General features: G+C 42.1%; 1 protein-coding gene across 8 annotated transcripts; it reads right to left on the reverse strand.

Moving 5' to 3' along the window:
- Positions 1-1,220: 1,220 nt before the first annotated feature.
- OPALIN (oligodendrocytic myelin paranodal and inner loop protein) lies at positions 1,221-16,700 on the reverse strand. 8 transcript variants are annotated; one of them, XM_025397564.1, is made up of 7 exons: positions 16,228-16,333; positions 12,550-12,585; positions 10,730-10,768; positions 8,656-8,688; positions 6,975-7,094; positions 5,529-5,585; positions 1,221-3,347 (listed from the first exon to the last, which is right to left on the reverse strand). In XM_025397564.1, the coding sequence occupies exons 3-7, from the start codon at positions 10,736-10,738 to the stop codon at positions 3,171-3,173; spliced, it is 396 nt and encodes a 131-aa protein (XP_025253349.1). In that variant the 5' UTR covers positions 10,739-10,768; positions 12,550-12,585; positions 16,228-16,333; the 3' UTR covers positions 1,221-3,170. The 8 variants fall into 8 exon arrangements, with proteins under 8 accessions (XP_025253349.1, XP_025253350.1, XP_025253354.1 ...); XM_025397565.1 differs by lacking the exon at positions 16,228-16,333 and adding an exon at positions 14,314-14,456; XM_025397569.1 differs by lacking the exon at positions 10,730-10,768 and having other exon boundaries at positions 12,491-12,585; positions 16,228-16,700.
- Positions 16,701-17,026: the final 326 nt, after the last annotated feature.

The raw sequence follows: 17,026 nt of genomic DNA on the forward strand, positions 1-17,026 counted from the left end.
AATGCCTTAAGCAAAACTAATCATTGTTATTTCTTGGCAAAATAAATAAGTAACTATCTCTCTCCACCAGCAGTCAGGAACTGAGAAGAATCATAGAGGGTATAGAAGGCTGTGCTGATAGGAGTGAGGAACAGGCAGGCAGAAGGAGTGCTTTGCAGGGTTTGGGGAAAATCAAAGCAGAATGTTTGGACTGGATGGATGTCACTTTAGAGACAGACCAATTCAAACACCAGATGATACAGGAGGAAATGAGACCCACACACATCGTGCAACCTGCCTAAGGTGACTCTCAACTTACCAGCAGCCCTGGGTTAGGGAAGCAGAGCTTCTGACTTTGGGTCTCATCATTTTGCTTACCACACAGGGCTGCCCTCCATGAAAGACTGAACATCTTCTAGCCTGGCAGAGAAAGTGCCAATATCGGGAACATCCCTGGGATAATCTTGGTTCCAAGGACAGGGCCAGTGTTCTCTAATATAGACAAAGAAAAGCCACAAACATTTTGTAGGTTCATAAGAATGACCATTTTACTTTTCACTTCATTCCAACATAAGTTCTTGAGTATCACAGCAGAAGTAAATGACAGAAATGCTGAACCTTTCTAGTTTAATAGAAACGATGTTTAAATAAAGATTCTAAGCCATGGATTATAAGTAGAATTAAAATAAGTGATCCAAAATACAAGTCATCCCTCACTTTTAGCTACATGGCTTAGTCACATGCATATTTCAATCCAGCTTCACAACCACTCCATGGGCTAGGGGGATGAGAACTGCTGTCTCCACTTCACAAGTACAGAACTGAGGCTCTGGATGATCAACAATCGGCCCAAGGGCTGACACATGTAAGTATCAAAGCCAAGGCCACGGCTGAGTTCTCAGTAAATCCAAGGTCCTTCATGACATGCAAGAGAAGTACAAGCACCAGGATGACTGGGCACGTCTCTTTAGAAATGGCTAAATCTGCTTGTTTAAGGTAATTAGATCCAGAGGACTTGGCACAAAACTGAGTTTCAGAAGGGGCTTTGAAGAGCAGGTGTTGACATGTGGCAGAGACTGGGTTTATAGAACATGTTCTTGGTTATTCAGGGAAGAGGGGCACGCTTCTGAGCAATCAGAAGCCTTGTGTGAGAAAGGAATATTTCCTGGGATATCTGTGTGGCTCACGGAGCTGGTGGATGAACTTAAGATGCCCTGGACCCAGGCCTTCCCACTGGGAGGAACCAGGCTGCCTGGAAGCCTCCTCATGGGAGTGAAAGTGAAAGCCTGTCCCAAGCTGGCTGAATGGCAGGATGTTGCTCCTTGGCCCATTCCTGTGGTCCTGTCTCCACCCACTTGGGTCCTCTTGATTTTTCTTTCTGCCACACAGCTTTTCCCCATGATATCCAAGGACTTGGGTCTTTTCTCCATTCCCACAGAATAGATAGAGCCCTCATTTCTAATAATACCTTGGAGAAACTCTTGCCTTCCCCCAGCCATCTTTACTTTCAACACACACACACACAGAGTCCATCACAGAACTGCCCTCCTTAAATACTCTCTGATTACAGACACAAGTAGGAGCAATGAATGAGGTGTCTCCTAGCCCAGCTGGGTGGTGGGGTAGCTGACACATGCTAGAAGGAAGTCTGCCCAAAGTCACAGAGGAAATGAAATTTGTATTGAAGGCAAAAGAAGAGTACAGAAGGGAAAAAAAAAAAAAAAAGGCTGGGGAGGGATTGGAAAATGGGAAGAGGAGTTACTGGGATAAGAGAACGCTGGAGGGTGGCCTATCCTGGAGTAATCCACACAGAATAAGGCAACCCGGTTATAGTTTGCCCAATAGGCTCCATGAGCCAACACCACTTGAAGTGGCCTCTCCTCTTCCATTTGGCCTCCTTGGAGACAGTCCTCAGCAAGCTGAAGCGGCAATGCTATGCATGGGCTTAAGGGCTCTTGTTTAATCTGAAGCCTTTATAAAACAACATAAAAGAAACTGTAAGTTTAACAACTATCCGTAAAGCACAAAAGTTAAAGTTATTTGAGGAGCTGCCACCAGAGGTATCATGATGTCTTACTTTAAAAATTAAGCAAAATGTTTCATTGTAAAGACAAAGTGTTGTTTTAATATGAAACATGAATTTCCATCAACATTAACATCTTTAAGGTTAAATGTAACACCACCAGTCTCTGTATTTGGAATTTGGAACTTGTAAGAACCTGGCTTTTCCTGATTCATATGAGGACAAGATCACACCTAGATTGGAAGATTCACATACTACCAGCAACACCTAGAATCATCTTTAGATAACAATTTGGACCACAGGCCTTGCTGAAAGTTTGCCCTAAATGTTCCCTTGTGTGACCCTGTGACTATGGGGAACAAATGCTGGTGACTAGCTATTTTATCAGGCAAGCAGTATGGGAAGAGGTAGGAGGAAGGAGGCAGAGAGAGAGAACTAACATTTTGACTGGCAACTAAGTAGCAGACACTTCCCTTTATTTCTTAATCTTTTTAATTATGACATGAGGCAAATATTTCCCCTCCTTTAAAAAAGCAAAAACTGAGGCTTGGAAATGTTAAACAACTTCTCCAAAGTCGTACAGCTGCTCAGTGGTAGGTGTGACTTAAGAATCCATATTCTTTCCACTGCTGTATGACGTGACTGAGCCATGTGCTTCCCTGTGGTCAGGGAATGTGTGGTTCCACGTGATTTCTACCCTGAGATATTCAGAAACAATTAACTGCTTCCTCTCATACATCCTGCATAAGTTTCATTTATATCCCAACTTGCACCAGGCTGACCTTGGCAACACTTCCATGAAAGTCAGAGCTGATGGCTTTTTTGAGAAAAAGGATATGAAAAAAAAAGATGAGAAGGCAAGATACTCAGAAACCAAGCCCCTTTCCCAAAATGACAAAGAAAAGCAAATTCCCACTGGGAGCAGGAACAGGATCTAAGGACCCCATCTGGTGAGTCACATGTACTAACTAAAGCACAAGGTCTGAGAGTTGGAATTAACCATGTTGGGGATGTCCCCTAAAGAGACAAATCAGCCCCAAAGTGTTCCAGATCTGTAAATGAAATTTGGATTGATTAAGAAGCAGCTTGGCATCTCTCCTCTCCAAGTACAAAACCCTGGGTTTTCAACCCTGTTCCAGTGCCAGGTCTGCTCCTTGACTGAGCTGCATCATTCCAGGCTCAGTCTCGGCACAAGCCACCACAATCCCCTCCTTCTTTCCATTTCTATAGTAGGACGGTAAGGGTCATGCACAGGTTCCTCGCTTCCTGCTACAGTCTTCACATATATGTGGGCCTCTTGTGCTCCCATCGTATTCTTCTCACGTGTGGGTGATCTCCTAGGATTCTTAAGGAAACAAATAGGTTTTTTTTAAAAACGACTGCAGAGAATTCCTCCGTACAAGATGGACTAACAGCAACCACATTTACCCTCCCACCTGAAATAACCAAAATCAGACACAACATTTGAAGCAATAGTTTTCAAGACACTAGACAACAGGCAAGGAAGGACAATGGTCCTTGAGAGACAGAAAACAAATGAGGAGAGACCCACAATTGCCTGATCTTACTGCTTTGGGAGAGCTTTCAGGCCACTCAACTATCTTTTGTTTATTGTTAACAAAGTATCTCATTTTTTTGTCTTTTAATTTTTAATCTATTTGTGAATTTATATTTAAAGTGAGTTTTGTAAGCATCATATGGTTGGACCTTGTTTTTATAACCAATCTGAATATCTCTTCCTGTTAATTTGGGTATCTAGACTATTTACATTTAATGTGATCATTGATATGGTTAGGTTTAAATCTACCATCTTGCTATTTATTTTCTGTTTGTTCCACCTATCTGTTTGTTGTGTCTTTTTAACTCTTTTTCTACTTTATTTCATATAGATTTTAGAAGGACCTCATTAAGTTCCATGAAAAAAAATTGATTGGGATTTGTATTGAAATTACATTTATTATATAGATTAACATTGTTTGATATTGTAATATTATTAACACTTTCTATCCAGGAGCATGGTATATAACCCCCATTATTTAGGTATTATTTAATAGTTTTTTTAACCAAAGTTTTATTATTTTCCATAAAGATATTACATATTTTTGTTAGATTTATTCCATAGCATTCTACATATTTTTATTACCAATTACCATCACAAAATGGTAATTTTTAAAATCGCTTTTTCTAATTGTTGTTGATGTTGAAAGTGTAAATTACTTTTGTATATTGATTTTTGTATCCAGTAAATTTGTTAAAATTTCTTGTTAATTCAAGTAATTTTTCTGTAGATTTAGCTTTTCTTTTCTTTCTTTCTTTTTTTTTTTCCGAGATGAAGTCTCACTCTTGTCCCCCAGGCTGGAGTACAATGGCGCGATCTCGGCTCACTGCAACCTCCGCCTCCCAGGTTCAAGCGATTCTCCTGCCTCAGCCCCTCCGAGTAGCTAAGATTACAGGCACCTGCCACCACACCTGGCTAATTTTTGTATTTTTAGTAGAGATGGGGTTTCACCATGTTGGCCAGGCTGGTCTAGAACTCCTGACCTCAGTGATCCACCCGCCTTGGCCTCCCAAAGTGCTGAGATTACAGGCGTGAGCCACTGCATGCAGCCAGATTTAGCTTTTCTATGTCGACAATCATATCATCTGCAAATAATCATAATTTTGTTTCTTCCTTTTCAGTGTTATATTTTCTAATTTTTTTTTTTTTTTTTTTTTTTTGAGATGGAGTCTCACTCTTTTCACCCAGGCTAGAGTGCAATGGTGTGATCTCAGCTCACGGCAACGTCCACCTCCTAGATTCAAGCGATTCTCTTCCCTCAGCCTCCTGAGTAGCTGGGATTACAGTCGCCCGCCACCACACCCAGCTAATTTTTTTGTATTTTTAGTAGACACGGGGGTTTCACCATATTGGCCAGGCTGGTCTCAAACTCCTGACCTCAGGTGATCCACCCGCTTCAGTCTCCCAAAGTGCTGGGATTACAGGCATGAGCCACTGCACCAGGCTTATACTGTCTAATTTTTTAAAATCCTACTTCATTGACTAGGATCTAAAGTATAATATTGAATAGAAGTGGTGTTAGTGAACATCCTTGTTTTATTTCTGATCTAAAGAGAATGCTTTCTACATTTTACTGTTAGGTATGACGTTAGCTGTATTTTTTTTTAAAAGACATCTTCTTTCAAGTCAAGGAAGTTCCCATTCCATTTTTAGTTTGCTGAGAGTTCATATCACTGTTACATTTTTTTGAACTTTCTTCCCCTATTGAGATGGTCACGTGAGTTTTCTATTTTAGTTTGTCAGTAAAATAAATTATATTAAATTGATTTTCTAATATTAAAGGAAGCTTGAATTTCTGTTCAGCCAATAAAAATGCACTGAGAACCTCCTTTGTGCTTGAACTTCCTCTTGGTCGTCTCCTTTCCACATGTGCTCATACTGTGCTTCTTTTGTGCGTGAAAAGCTTTAAAACATTTAGCTTGTTTACTGTGTAAATGGTATATAGAGAGTATAACCAAGAGTTCTTACCTCAGATATCTTGGGATTGTCATCAATTTCTGAAATTTCACATGGTCTGTCACTTTCCTAAATTGGAAAAAAATAATAATAATAAAAGAAAGAAAGAAAAAGAAGTGAAGGGGCATAGCATTTGACCATAACTATGATTAAAATCAGTGGTTTTTAAATCTGAGTGTGCATTAGAACAAACAAAACAAACACAGAGGCATCTAATAACATCCCCACCTCAAACCAAACCAAACCCATACCCAAGCCAAGAAATATCATTGTGAGTTATCCAAAAATAATCCAGGGTGAGAGTAGAGATGAAACAATATTGGCCATGAGTTAACAATTGGCTTCATTATACTCTCCTCTCTATTTTAGTATAAGTTTGAAATTATAATTAAAAAGTTGTTTTTGTTTTTTCAAGATCAGTGCCACAGCTTTGTCATCCAGAAATTCTGATTTAATTGGCTTTGGTGATTGGAAAATTTGAGCTTCCTAAATAATTTTAAAGTGCATTAGAGGTTGAGAAACTATTACTTAAACAATACCACCACCAACCACAACACGTCTTAATGTGTTTAAAATTTACAGCTTGTCAACACATCTTTACACGTAAAGATGTTCATCATCCATTATCTCATTTCATCCTTAGAACTTTCCCTACCTCTTAAAATAGGGAGGGTAGTTTCTATGACTCCTGTTTTGCACTTGAACTAACCAAGTTGTCCAGGATCACATAAATCATAAAGGGGCAGAGTCTGGTTTAGAACCTCAATTTTCCATCTCTTAATTAATGCTTACCCATATGATAACAACTGTGAATGCGAATAGAGAATGGAGTTAGAACCCAGAGTCCACGTGACGCAGTTCTGTCACAACCATGGAACCTTGTTGGATACGGGTCTAGGTGGCCTTTGAATTCTAAACACAGTCCCTAGAACAGTCTGGCATTGGGGGCATGGATTGGATGGGGAGGATATAGATTCCCTTGTGAATTATACATGTTCAGATGTGTGAAAAAGGCAAAGATAGATAGAGCCACGTACTTCTGGATACATTCCTACCATGGACACCTCAGCCCCTCTTCGTCTTCTATCTTTCCTAACATTATCTCCATCCTCTCTTTGTGAAGCTTGTGCACTTTTGTTTCTCAACTTTAGAAAGCACACCCACTGTACAGACATGTGTTTGCCATGGCAACAGACATCCCTCTCCACTGCTACTTTTTGTTACCCCAAATACTATCCTTGCCAGGAATTCCTCAACTGACCTGAAGAGTTGATGACAAATCAGCTCTGTTTGGTGCCTAATGTTGTGTCTGCAGTGGAAATTATGGCCCAGAAACTTCCAGCAACCTGTCCTCAGGAAATAGACATGGGCCCTGAATTCTGACACCCTTAGTCCAAAAGCCAGTTCACTGGAATGCTGCCTGCCTACACATCTGGACCCAAAGAAGCTGGTAATCACCTCCATGGCCTCAATGCTGCTTCTTCTTCGGTGAATCAAAGTAAATAGTAAAGCCACCAGCAGGGCTGTGGCCACCAGGGAGGGGATGGCCGCCGCTAATCCAAGAGAGGGCCCGCAGTCCTGGCACAGAATGAAAAGCACAGGGTCAGGGGAAGCCCAGAGTCTTCAAGAATAAAGGAAAAATTCAATAGAATAAAAATAAAACAAAAAATCTGCATGGATCACAAACATCATCTACAAAATCAAAAGGGTAATGAAATAATGTGCAAAAATGTTTGTAACACACATGAGAAATGACTTACTTTCATAGGACTTAATTTAAACAGTTTAAATCTATTGGAAAGGGTAATGATCAAATAGAAACATGGGCAAACGATACGAACTGGTATTCTTTAGAACAGAAATACAAATGTCTCCTCAACATAGGAAAAGCTGAGATACAAATCAGAGCAACAATTAGATGCCATTTTCACCTGTTTGGCTAAAAATAAAAGCTTTTATTATATACCACACCTTTTTTTTTTTTTTTTTTTTTTTTTTTTTTTGAGATTGAGTCTCGCTCTGTCGCCCAGGCTGCAGTGCAATGGCATAGTCTCGGCTCACTGCAACCTCCACCTCCTGGATTCAAATGATTCTACTTCTTCAGTCTCCCAAGTAGCTGGGACTACAGGCACCGTGCCACCACACCCAGCTAATTTTTGTATTTTTAGTAGAGATGAGGTTTTACTATATTGGCCAGACTGGTCTCTAACTCCTGACCTCGTGATCTGCCCGCCTTGGCCTCCCAAAGTGCTGGGATTACAGGCGTGAGCTACCGTGCCCAGCCATACCACACTATTTTAATAAGAATTTTAAAAAATTTATTTGCACTTAATGTAAATGATGAGTTAATGGGTGCAGCACACCGACATGGCACATGTATACATATGTAACAAACCTGCAGGTTGTCCACATCTACCCTAGAACTTAAAGTATAATAAAAAAATAAATAAAAGTGACCTTTAGCCTTTCAAAAAAAATTTATTTGCACTAAATGCATTAACCAATTAATTTTCAAATTCCTATTTTGCTTTGATTGGAGTGGAAATAGTCATGCTTTTAGTCACATAAGTTTTCAGATTTGCAGACTATCTGGAAATATTGAAGATCATCTGCAGAATCCCTATAAAAGTGCAACTCATTTAATAATGGATTCACCTTCACTTTTGGGGGGAATTGATTTTATTGAAGAATAATAAAAGTATATGAATCATAAATATATAAGTTGATGACTTTTCACATGAGGAATACACCCATAAGACCAACACCCAGATCAAGAAACAGAACATTAGCAGCATCTCAGGATCCCCCTCAAATCCCTTCCAGCCTCCTTGTGCGTGACCGCTATTCTGAAATCTATTGCCATAGAGTAGTTTTGTCTGTTTTTCAGCATAAGATAGATGCAAATATAAGATATACACTCCTTGTGTCTGGCTTCTTTTGCTCAACACTTTGTGAAATCCATCTGTGATTTCGCATGTTCTCCCTCACTTTTGAGCTGAGCTGGTCAAGAATAATTGTTGAGCCAGATTCTGTGCTTAGTGACAGTTCACCTATCAAACTTTAAAGCTCAAAACAAACGCACAAGACGGATGGAGCATTATTATTATCCCCATTTTATAAATTTAAGTGTTATAGTTACCGTTTCTTTCCCACTTGTAACAGGAGAGGATGTCTGTATGGAAAAAGAACATATATTGTAAAAGAACAAAAAGTCTATAGAATACACATTATATAAGACAATCTGCCAAAGGTTAGGCCATAAAGCCTAAAGTTTATCCCTTTGCTAAACTTTCTGTTAACAACTACCAAACAGAACCTAATTTGATTGCTTCCCAGGTAAGAACTGGAATATAAAATTTGGCTACCAGGAGAAAAGAATTAGGAAATTCAGGCAATGCCTTCATTATTCACCCTGCGGATGTGCCATGACACATTTTACAACTCAAAAGGGCTTCCTTGTGTCCCAGTCAGCACACTTGGCACACTTTGGGCCTACTTGTCCCCATTGCTAGAAGGGAAACACATATAAACACTGGTGGAAGCAAGGCTCTTTAAGGAAGCCTTGCTTGTTTTCAAGTAAGTATGTGACGAAGCAAATGGCAGAAGTTGTCAAACATCCATGCTCCTGGGGATAATTCCAGATGAAACGAATGCATTACATGCTTCTGGTTCACCTCTTAAGCAAGGTTATTGGATTTCACTCATCTATAAGATATTTCAGGCAAGAGTTTACCTTGATTAAGAAATCTAAAGGAACAAAGTTCTGCATGAGAAACTGTGTAAACCACACTGAGTGGTATGCTGTGGGATTAAGAGCACAGGTCCTGGGCTCACACTGCCTGCCATAGAACAGCCAATTCTCCATTCACAAGATAAGGGGCTGCCTGTCTCCATCTATACAATATCTATAGGGATAGTAGTAGCTGCCTCTAGGGTTATTAGGAGGATCGAATGAGGAGCAGAAGTATGAACTCTTGTTATCCCTTTATACTTTGCAAAGCTCTGTCCAGATCTGTTATTTATTTAATACTCTCAGCAATCTCATCGAGTATATTGGAGTCCTGGGGCTTGGACTTTTGACAATTATTAACTCCATTTTACAAATAAAATGTAATAGATCTCAGAGAAGTTACGGGACTTGTCCAAGGTTTCACAGATAACCATAACTCTAAACTAAACTTGGGTGTTTGACTTCCAAGCCCAGACCTCTTTCCCAGAGAGCGCCCATCAAAAGAAAGTTTTGATGACCAGGCACTGACACTTGGTACTTAAATGGTTGTACTTTGACCTAATCACAATCTCCCCCACCCCCACATTACTTTAATCCTGCATTTCCCTAAGGTGTTCTGTTTCTAAGGGCAGTAGGAAGAATCAGCCATTGTTTCAGGTAAGGCTTCCTGTCTTCAGAGTACAGAAATATATTTAGGGTGGCTTTGACCAAAAAAAAAAAAAAAAAAAAAAAAGGAAGGTGTTAACTCTAAGAATATAGTAGTGTTCCATGGAGCCCAAGGACAGGTGGGAAGCTGCTTTCTCCAGGGACTGGAGCTCGGAACGGGGAACTTGTGTGAACTGAAGGCACCCTCCTTTTTCCTTCACTCCGGAGCAGCATGGCCTCCTGCCTCTAATGTTCTCTGCTGTTTGCTTCTCTCTTTCTCTTCGGATGGATTTTTCTGCCCTCATAAACTTCTGCTAATTGTACCAGCTAATGCCATGGAGCACTTAAGATGTGCCAGGCTGTTCAAGAATTTTTCCCATGTTGACTTATTTATTCTATACAACTGCCAGTGAACACTAATGGGACTATGATGATCTCATTTTACAGATGAGAGGAGCGAGGCACAGAGAAGTGAAGCAACTTGTGTAAGGTCACACAGCCCTAGGTGACACCCCCCCCCCCCCACAAACAGTCTGGCTCTGGGATCCACGCTCTTAACCACTGTGCTACATGGCCTCCATGGCCTAATGCAGTGTCTGAGCCCCATTTTTCATACTTGACAGTTCAGTATAGACTGAACTGACAAATTGACTGAATTTGACATTTCAGTCCTCAGCAGGGAATGGCCAGCAGGGAGCCCTGTTCCAAACTCCCCACAGAGATCCAGGTGTCCACCTCTGCCCCACTTCCCAGGGCACTGGCATTCCCAGGCTACCCAGCTGCACTGAAGTGGAAGGGTTATGCAGGAGAAATGTGACTTCCAGGCAGGATGACCTACCATCCCCATTGTCCAGAGAGCTGCCCAGGACTTTCAGTGCTAAAAACAGACAACACCAGGCAAAGCAAGATGGTTGGTTGCTCTGCACGGGATCAAAGGGGTGAAGAGACAGTTCTCAGAGAAATGAGCTGTTAACCACGAAAGTACTCCAAAGGGTGATGACTGGCCACATAAGGGCCCTCGTCCATCCTACTCACCCCCACTCCCCAAAAAATGGCTTCTTGCTTCTCTGCATTCTCTTGATGTGATGGGCCAAGATAACACAGAATCTGGAGTGTCTATGGACCTGCTGGGTTCCGACAGCCAGGGGAAAGTTCCAGCAGTGATGGAAGGGAAAGGTTTTAACAGGAAAAGGAGGAAGAATTAGGGAATTAGCCTGAAGCCAACAGGCAGAAGCTGAAGCAGGGAAGCAGAGCAAGTTGGGGAGGTTCAGAAGTGCCCCCTACCAAAGGCTAGAGCAGGTGCCAGTGTATTCAGTTCACAGAGGTCTGGGCAGACAGTAGTGGGCACCACAGGTCCAGCAATAAGTCACCAGGTTCTAACTTGATGCTACTCTCTAGAACTATGCCCCCATGTTTCAGTAAAATGAGCACTGGCTTAGGAGTCCTCTTACAAGTAAGAATCAGTTTATTCTCTTTGAATAATCATACAGCTTATCAGAAAAATGTGGCACAGCCAAGCCCACTAAAAAACTGGGCCAGAAAAATGCCTTGCTCAACCATAGCAGCACTGCTGATCAGATAACAACCTTGGCTGTTAGTGTTATCTACATGCAATGTGCAAACAGAAGATGGAGGATCAGCTGTGGACCGAAACTCTACCATTGACAGTTGAAAATCTCAATTTTGACTTGCAACTAAATGCCATAATCAAGAGCCATAAAATGTTCATTCTTGTTGACCCAATCATTCCCGTTTTAGAATACATATAAGGAAATTATCTTAAATGCAGATGAGGATTCCCTATAATGCCATGTATCACAAAGTTATTCCTAATGATAGTTAATCAACTAAAAAAAAATTAACTTGAAAAAATATTATGCGATCATAATACGATCACATGATTATGTGATCAACCATATAACAGTTATGGTTATAATGACTAGTGGAGGACATTTAGATATAAAATTATATACAGAGTAAGGAAACAATAGTACAAAGCAACAAAAGTCAAAATTTATGTAACGCCCAACAGGACAGGAAGGGGTTATACCAGTTTTCTGCTGATGAGAGTTTAGATGTTTTATTGTTGTTGTTGTTTTCCTATTTTCGTTTTCAAAATGTATATTTATAAATTTTATAATGGAAATAAATTATCTCAGCACCTCTCAACTATTCCTGAGTGCGTTTTGAAAGTCTATGTAAATGGCCGGGCACAGTGGCTCACACCTATCATCCCAGGACTTTGGGAGGCTGAGGTGGGCAGATCACCTGAGGTCAGGAGTTCGAGACCAGCCTGGCCAACATGGCAAAACCCCGTCTCTACTAAAAAAGTGCAAAAATTAGCCAGGCATGGTGGTGCGCGCCCGTAATCCCAGCTACTCTGGAGGTTGAGGCAAGAGAATCGCTTGAACCCAAAAGGTGGAAGTTGCAGTGAGTCAAGATCATGCCACTGCACTCCAGCCAGGGTGACAGAGCAAGACCTTGTCTCCAAAAAAAAAAAAAAAAGAAAAAGAAAGAAAGAAAAAGAAAGAAAGAAAAAAAAGAAAGTCTGTGTAACTTATCACTATGTGTGAGGTTTATGTGAGCTCTGGAGATCTACTGTAAATTCTGCACTGGTCTTCTCTGCGTTGCCTGGTGAATGGGGGCTGCTGTACTTACTGTGTTCGCCGGCAGGGTGAAGTTCAGTGAAAAACTCTGCAAGATAGAAGTAAATATTAAAGCTCCCAGGGATGGTCAGCAAGCAAGCTCCTGACTTCCTCAAACTCACTGACCCTGGTGGATTCCAAGAGGTCATTGATCCTATAGACTCAGCCAGCCCCCATCATCATGCCCAATCTGGGCCCCAAAAGAAGGAAGGGGAGGAAAGAAGCCTGTCATGAATTCCTCCCTCAGCATCAAGTCAGTCTTGCCACCGCCCCCAACCAGGTCCTGAACCAGGATCAGATGAAGAGGCAGCCTGCAAGGCTATTGCCTGAGGGGTCCCATTCATAAGGGCCCCAAACACTTACTAGAAATTCAGCAAAATGCTAAAATTATGTTTATTCCCCTAGAACTTCTTTGAGAGAGAAAACTGGTGAATTTAGAAGTACTTTGTGTTTTCTCCTTGGAGTAGAAGGTAAGACCCCCAAAGGGCACGGTCTGACAAGAACACCTGATCCTTACCTGGGCAAGGCAAGGCTTCTGTTTTTGCTGCATCTGAGGCAGAGGTTCTAGGCTGCTGGAGCTGAAGTGGCCAGGAGGACAGGCGAGCAGCAAACCCTTCTCTTTCCTCCCCTCACTTAGTAGCTGGTCTCATCTCTCCAACAAATATGGAGTCTAAATTTAAAGATTGTGGGCTCAATGGAGCACCAAATAGCCTGCCCAGGGCCTCAGGTGGCTCCTTTCTTCTCCCTGTCCCCAGTCCCTGTTAGTCCAGCTTTTCCAGGCTGCTCCTTACCAAGTCCTTTCCCTACCTAGATTGGAATGATGGGTAGATCTGTTCTGACTCAGCCAGTGAAACTATTTTCCCCTCTTTCCCTGGGTGGAAGTGGTCTTATTCCCACTTTCTGGACTCTCAGCCCTTTGGGTCCAGCCACCCTGGATTAATGCCTCCTGGCTGGGCCCTCCTTCAGCCTTGGCCTCCCTGACCCCCAGAGATTTTCCTGGGCTTGGCCTATACCACAGCTCCCCGTCTTCCCAGCATCCCAAGACCAGATTCTGTCATTCTAGAAAAAATGCATTTACTAAGTTTTAAAATTAAATGTTATCCAACAAGAGGAATGTTGTGAAACATTAAAGAATCCAAAAGAATCATGTTTCACACCTGAATTACCTGAAAGATCATCTCTCTCAAAATCCTCATTTTCCAGCAGAGGAAACTGAAACCCAGGGACTCATAAAAATCACTTCATGGACAAATGAGAATAGTTAGAGCCTATGTCTCAAAACCAGTCAATGGGCTCCGGTCTGTGTGACTCAACCCCAACCCGAAAGACAGTAACAGAGGAGCTCACCCCAACACAGGCAAACTGACAAAACACCTATTTCAGCTGACTTACTGATGGGTTGGAATTCAGATGGGTTAATGAACAAGAAAATCTTTTGTGAACCAGAGTGTTTTAAGCACGTAGAATGTGTAAGTCCCCTTGGCTTTTGCCCCAAATATTATGTCCTTCAATCAAGGTGGCCCTGCTCAGCTAGCACGCCTCAGTGGTGACTCTGCTCACTTCTCTGCCTCTTGGCAATAGGACACCCACATTTTATAGAAAATAAACCAAGCCTCAAGAATTTGAACAGGTTTCCCAAGTCCAAACAACTACTTAGCCATCACCAGAACCTGAGTGTCCTGGTGACAACCTCTTTCCACCATTCTGCAGGGCTTCCAAGCAACTCCAATAGTCTCTGTGGATGAATCAGAGCACCCAGGCCAACAGCACTGTGCACCTCTGCTTCTGGGATGATGTTGGAGCACAGGGATGTCTGGGCCTCTTAGGTCAGGGGCCTCTTGCTCGAGGGACCTAACCACCTCTCTTCACACTAGCACCAAACCAACAGGTGCTGCAAGGACACTGGATGGTCGCTGCACTGAATGCAGCTGCCCAGAGCCTTATCTCATCAGTGGGCACCGAGGACTGATGTCAGCAGCCCTAAGACAAAGCTTCCTTTGGGAGGACAGCAGAAGAGGGCGTGCAGCAACAAGTGGGCCATGCATGCGTTGTTTATCAACACTTGGATGACGGAGATTTTGGCCAATTTTAGAAAGACACTCATATTTTGTAGAAACACAGTACAGCGCTCTCATGGAGAGAAAAACATCGCACAAATTGGGGTGGAGAAGAATCTGATGCAGTGCCCTTCAGAGGCACAGCTGAGTAGGGTGATGCAACCCTGGGCTTGGAGCCACCTGATCTAGATTCGAGTCCAGACTTAGCCACTTAGGAGCTGTGTAGTCTTGGATAAGTCACTCAAACTCTCTGGTCTCCATTTTCTCACAACAAATCTATTCTCCAAGGCTCAGTTTTCCCATTCTCAAAATGGGATGCTATTAACTTGCCTTGCCCACTTCACAAGATAAGACCCAAGGGAATACCGTAACATTGTCTGTGGCAGCTCCTTTCTCCCAAACTGTAAAACGCCCTCTGTGTTTTAGGGATCACGTGGTAGCATATTCTTTATGGCCTGGCCAGCACAGAGCTAAGGATAGGAAAGTTCTTGTGGAATGGAATTGCAAGCATGAGTTAGCAATAATCAAAGTACTAAAATTTGATACAATGCAATTATTGCTTACTGCTAGTCTGAGCGCTACGCAATATCTACACAATGATTCTGAAGGCATTTTGGGATTTCAGTGACTGAACGTCCTTCATTATAAGTTTGCCGTTTGTGAGAGAAAGGAGGAAGAGACAGGATAAAAACTTACTGCTATTGAAGGTATGCTGGGTATAAGACCCCGTACTCACAACCTCCCCATGAAGGGAGCACTGTTATTCCTACATTATACCTGTGGCAACTGAAACCAAGATAGGTTTTTGCTCACCAGCTTATAAGTGGTAGAGATCAAGTTAGATCACAGATCTTCCTAACTCCAAAGACTGAGTTCTACTCCTTTTAATAATCCTTTTTGTGAGGGGAAAAAAAAAAGATTCCACAAGAAAGTGAGATTATGCAATATTTTTCTTTTTGTGTCTGGCTTATTTCACTTAGCATAATGTCCTCCAGGTCCAAATGGGACAAACATGGCAAATGACAGGGGCTCCACCTATTCTAAAGCTAATATTCAATTGTATATATACATATAAACCAGAGTCCCTTTATCCATTCATCCACTGATGGACACCTAGGTTGTTTCCATAATTCTTTAGTAAATCACAGAACCCTCTTCTGTTTTCTCTTCTAACTTAGCAAACTTCATTTGATTGAGTCACAACCAAACATGTATCACAGGTAAACAAGAAAGATGGAAAATTTCTGATCAATGATGACCATCCATGTTGCTGATAATGGAACAAAAAGCCAGATTAAACAAGTAAGACAGGTAAAATCGCTGATCAGATCCATTGCTTCAACTAGAAAGTGAACATAAATGAAACATCTACTCTGCACTCTTTTATGTAGGGGTGGGGGTTTAAAAACAAACCTTAATATCAAAATAAAAGACAGACAAGATCAGCAAATATTCAGTGAGAAGTTTAAAAAAGTATTAGTATTTTGCATATGCGAAAATAATTTAAAATCAAGTCCGTTTGCTTCATTGTACATTTAATTGAATTAGGAGATGTGAGCTTTAGAAGCCTGGGAATTGTTCTTCATAGTAAGCAATGAAGGTTTGATTGAGAAGAGATGCCAGTTCTCACTCACCATTTCTGATAGTCTCCCAAGAACCTTCTTCGTACACTGCCTTTGGCAAGCTCCTTTCTCGCTGGCGTTATTGGCTTGTGTCTTTCATTTGTAGGAACAGTTAGCTGACAAAGCTGCAGAGGCAGGCTGAGAGGTGGCTCCAAGAGAACCCTAGTCAAGCCATTTATGGTCAGGGGAGTAGCCAAGCCCTCAGTCCATCCCTCGGGAAAGATGGGCTGCTGCTCCATGGCCACCGTGTATGGCCTGGTTCACCCACCCTCTTTGCCTTGACTTTTTGTCCTTCTTACTTTTCAGGCTGCTTTCTTGGCTACACCTCCATCTCAGCAAAGAAGCCACAGCTGGCCTGAGAGCTTGGGGCCTTCTACAGCCTGCAGCTCTTTGGAAACAATGGGTTACACAAGGCTGAGGCTGGCCACTCCATCCCCAGCTAACAGAAGCCCACATTAACCATGTTACTGCTCATGATGGAGTCAATGTGTTACATGGACAACAGCATGGACGTTCACGATGTCTGGAGGAGGGGTGGGGGCCCATTCTGTTTCAGGAGTAGCACTGCTGGGGGCTCCAGCCGCCTCAAGGTGCTGCACTCACTGGACAATGAGCTGCCTGGTGTGAGTTTGGCCTCACCCCCTCTCTGTTTTTGCATTTTGGGTGGGAAGCTCTCTAGACCTGGAGGAAGCCATGGACTTGGGCTGCTTTGTAACTTACAATTTCCCTGTTAGGGATTTGCCTCTTTAAAATGGTGAATGAGTTGCCAGTAAAACCACAGAATTAAACCAATGATTAGGCCATTGAAATG

Source organism: Theropithecus gelada, chromosome 9 (genome assembly GCF_003255815.1).
Source record: "Theropithecus gelada isolate Dixy chromosome 9, Tgel_1.0, whole genome shotgun sequence".
NCBI lineage: Eukaryota > Metazoa > Chordata > Mammalia > Primates > Cercopithecidae > Theropithecus > Theropithecus gelada.

What these genes read in the sequence shown, in the direction of transcription:
- OPALIN (XM_025397562.1), bottom strand. Translation starts at nt 14,239, where the DNA reads ATGGTGGAAAGAGGTTGTCACCAGGACACTCAG. An exon ending in TCACCCTGCCGGCGAACACA is followed by an intron (nt 8,689 to 12,549) that starts GTAAGTACAGCA and finishes TTTTCCATACAG; the next exon opens with ACATCCTCTCCTGTTACAAG. An exon ending in GCAGCATTGAGGCCATGGAG is followed by an intron (nt 5,586 to 6,974) that starts GTGATTACCAGC and finishes TTTCCAATTTAG; the next exon opens with GAAAGTGACAGACCATGTGA.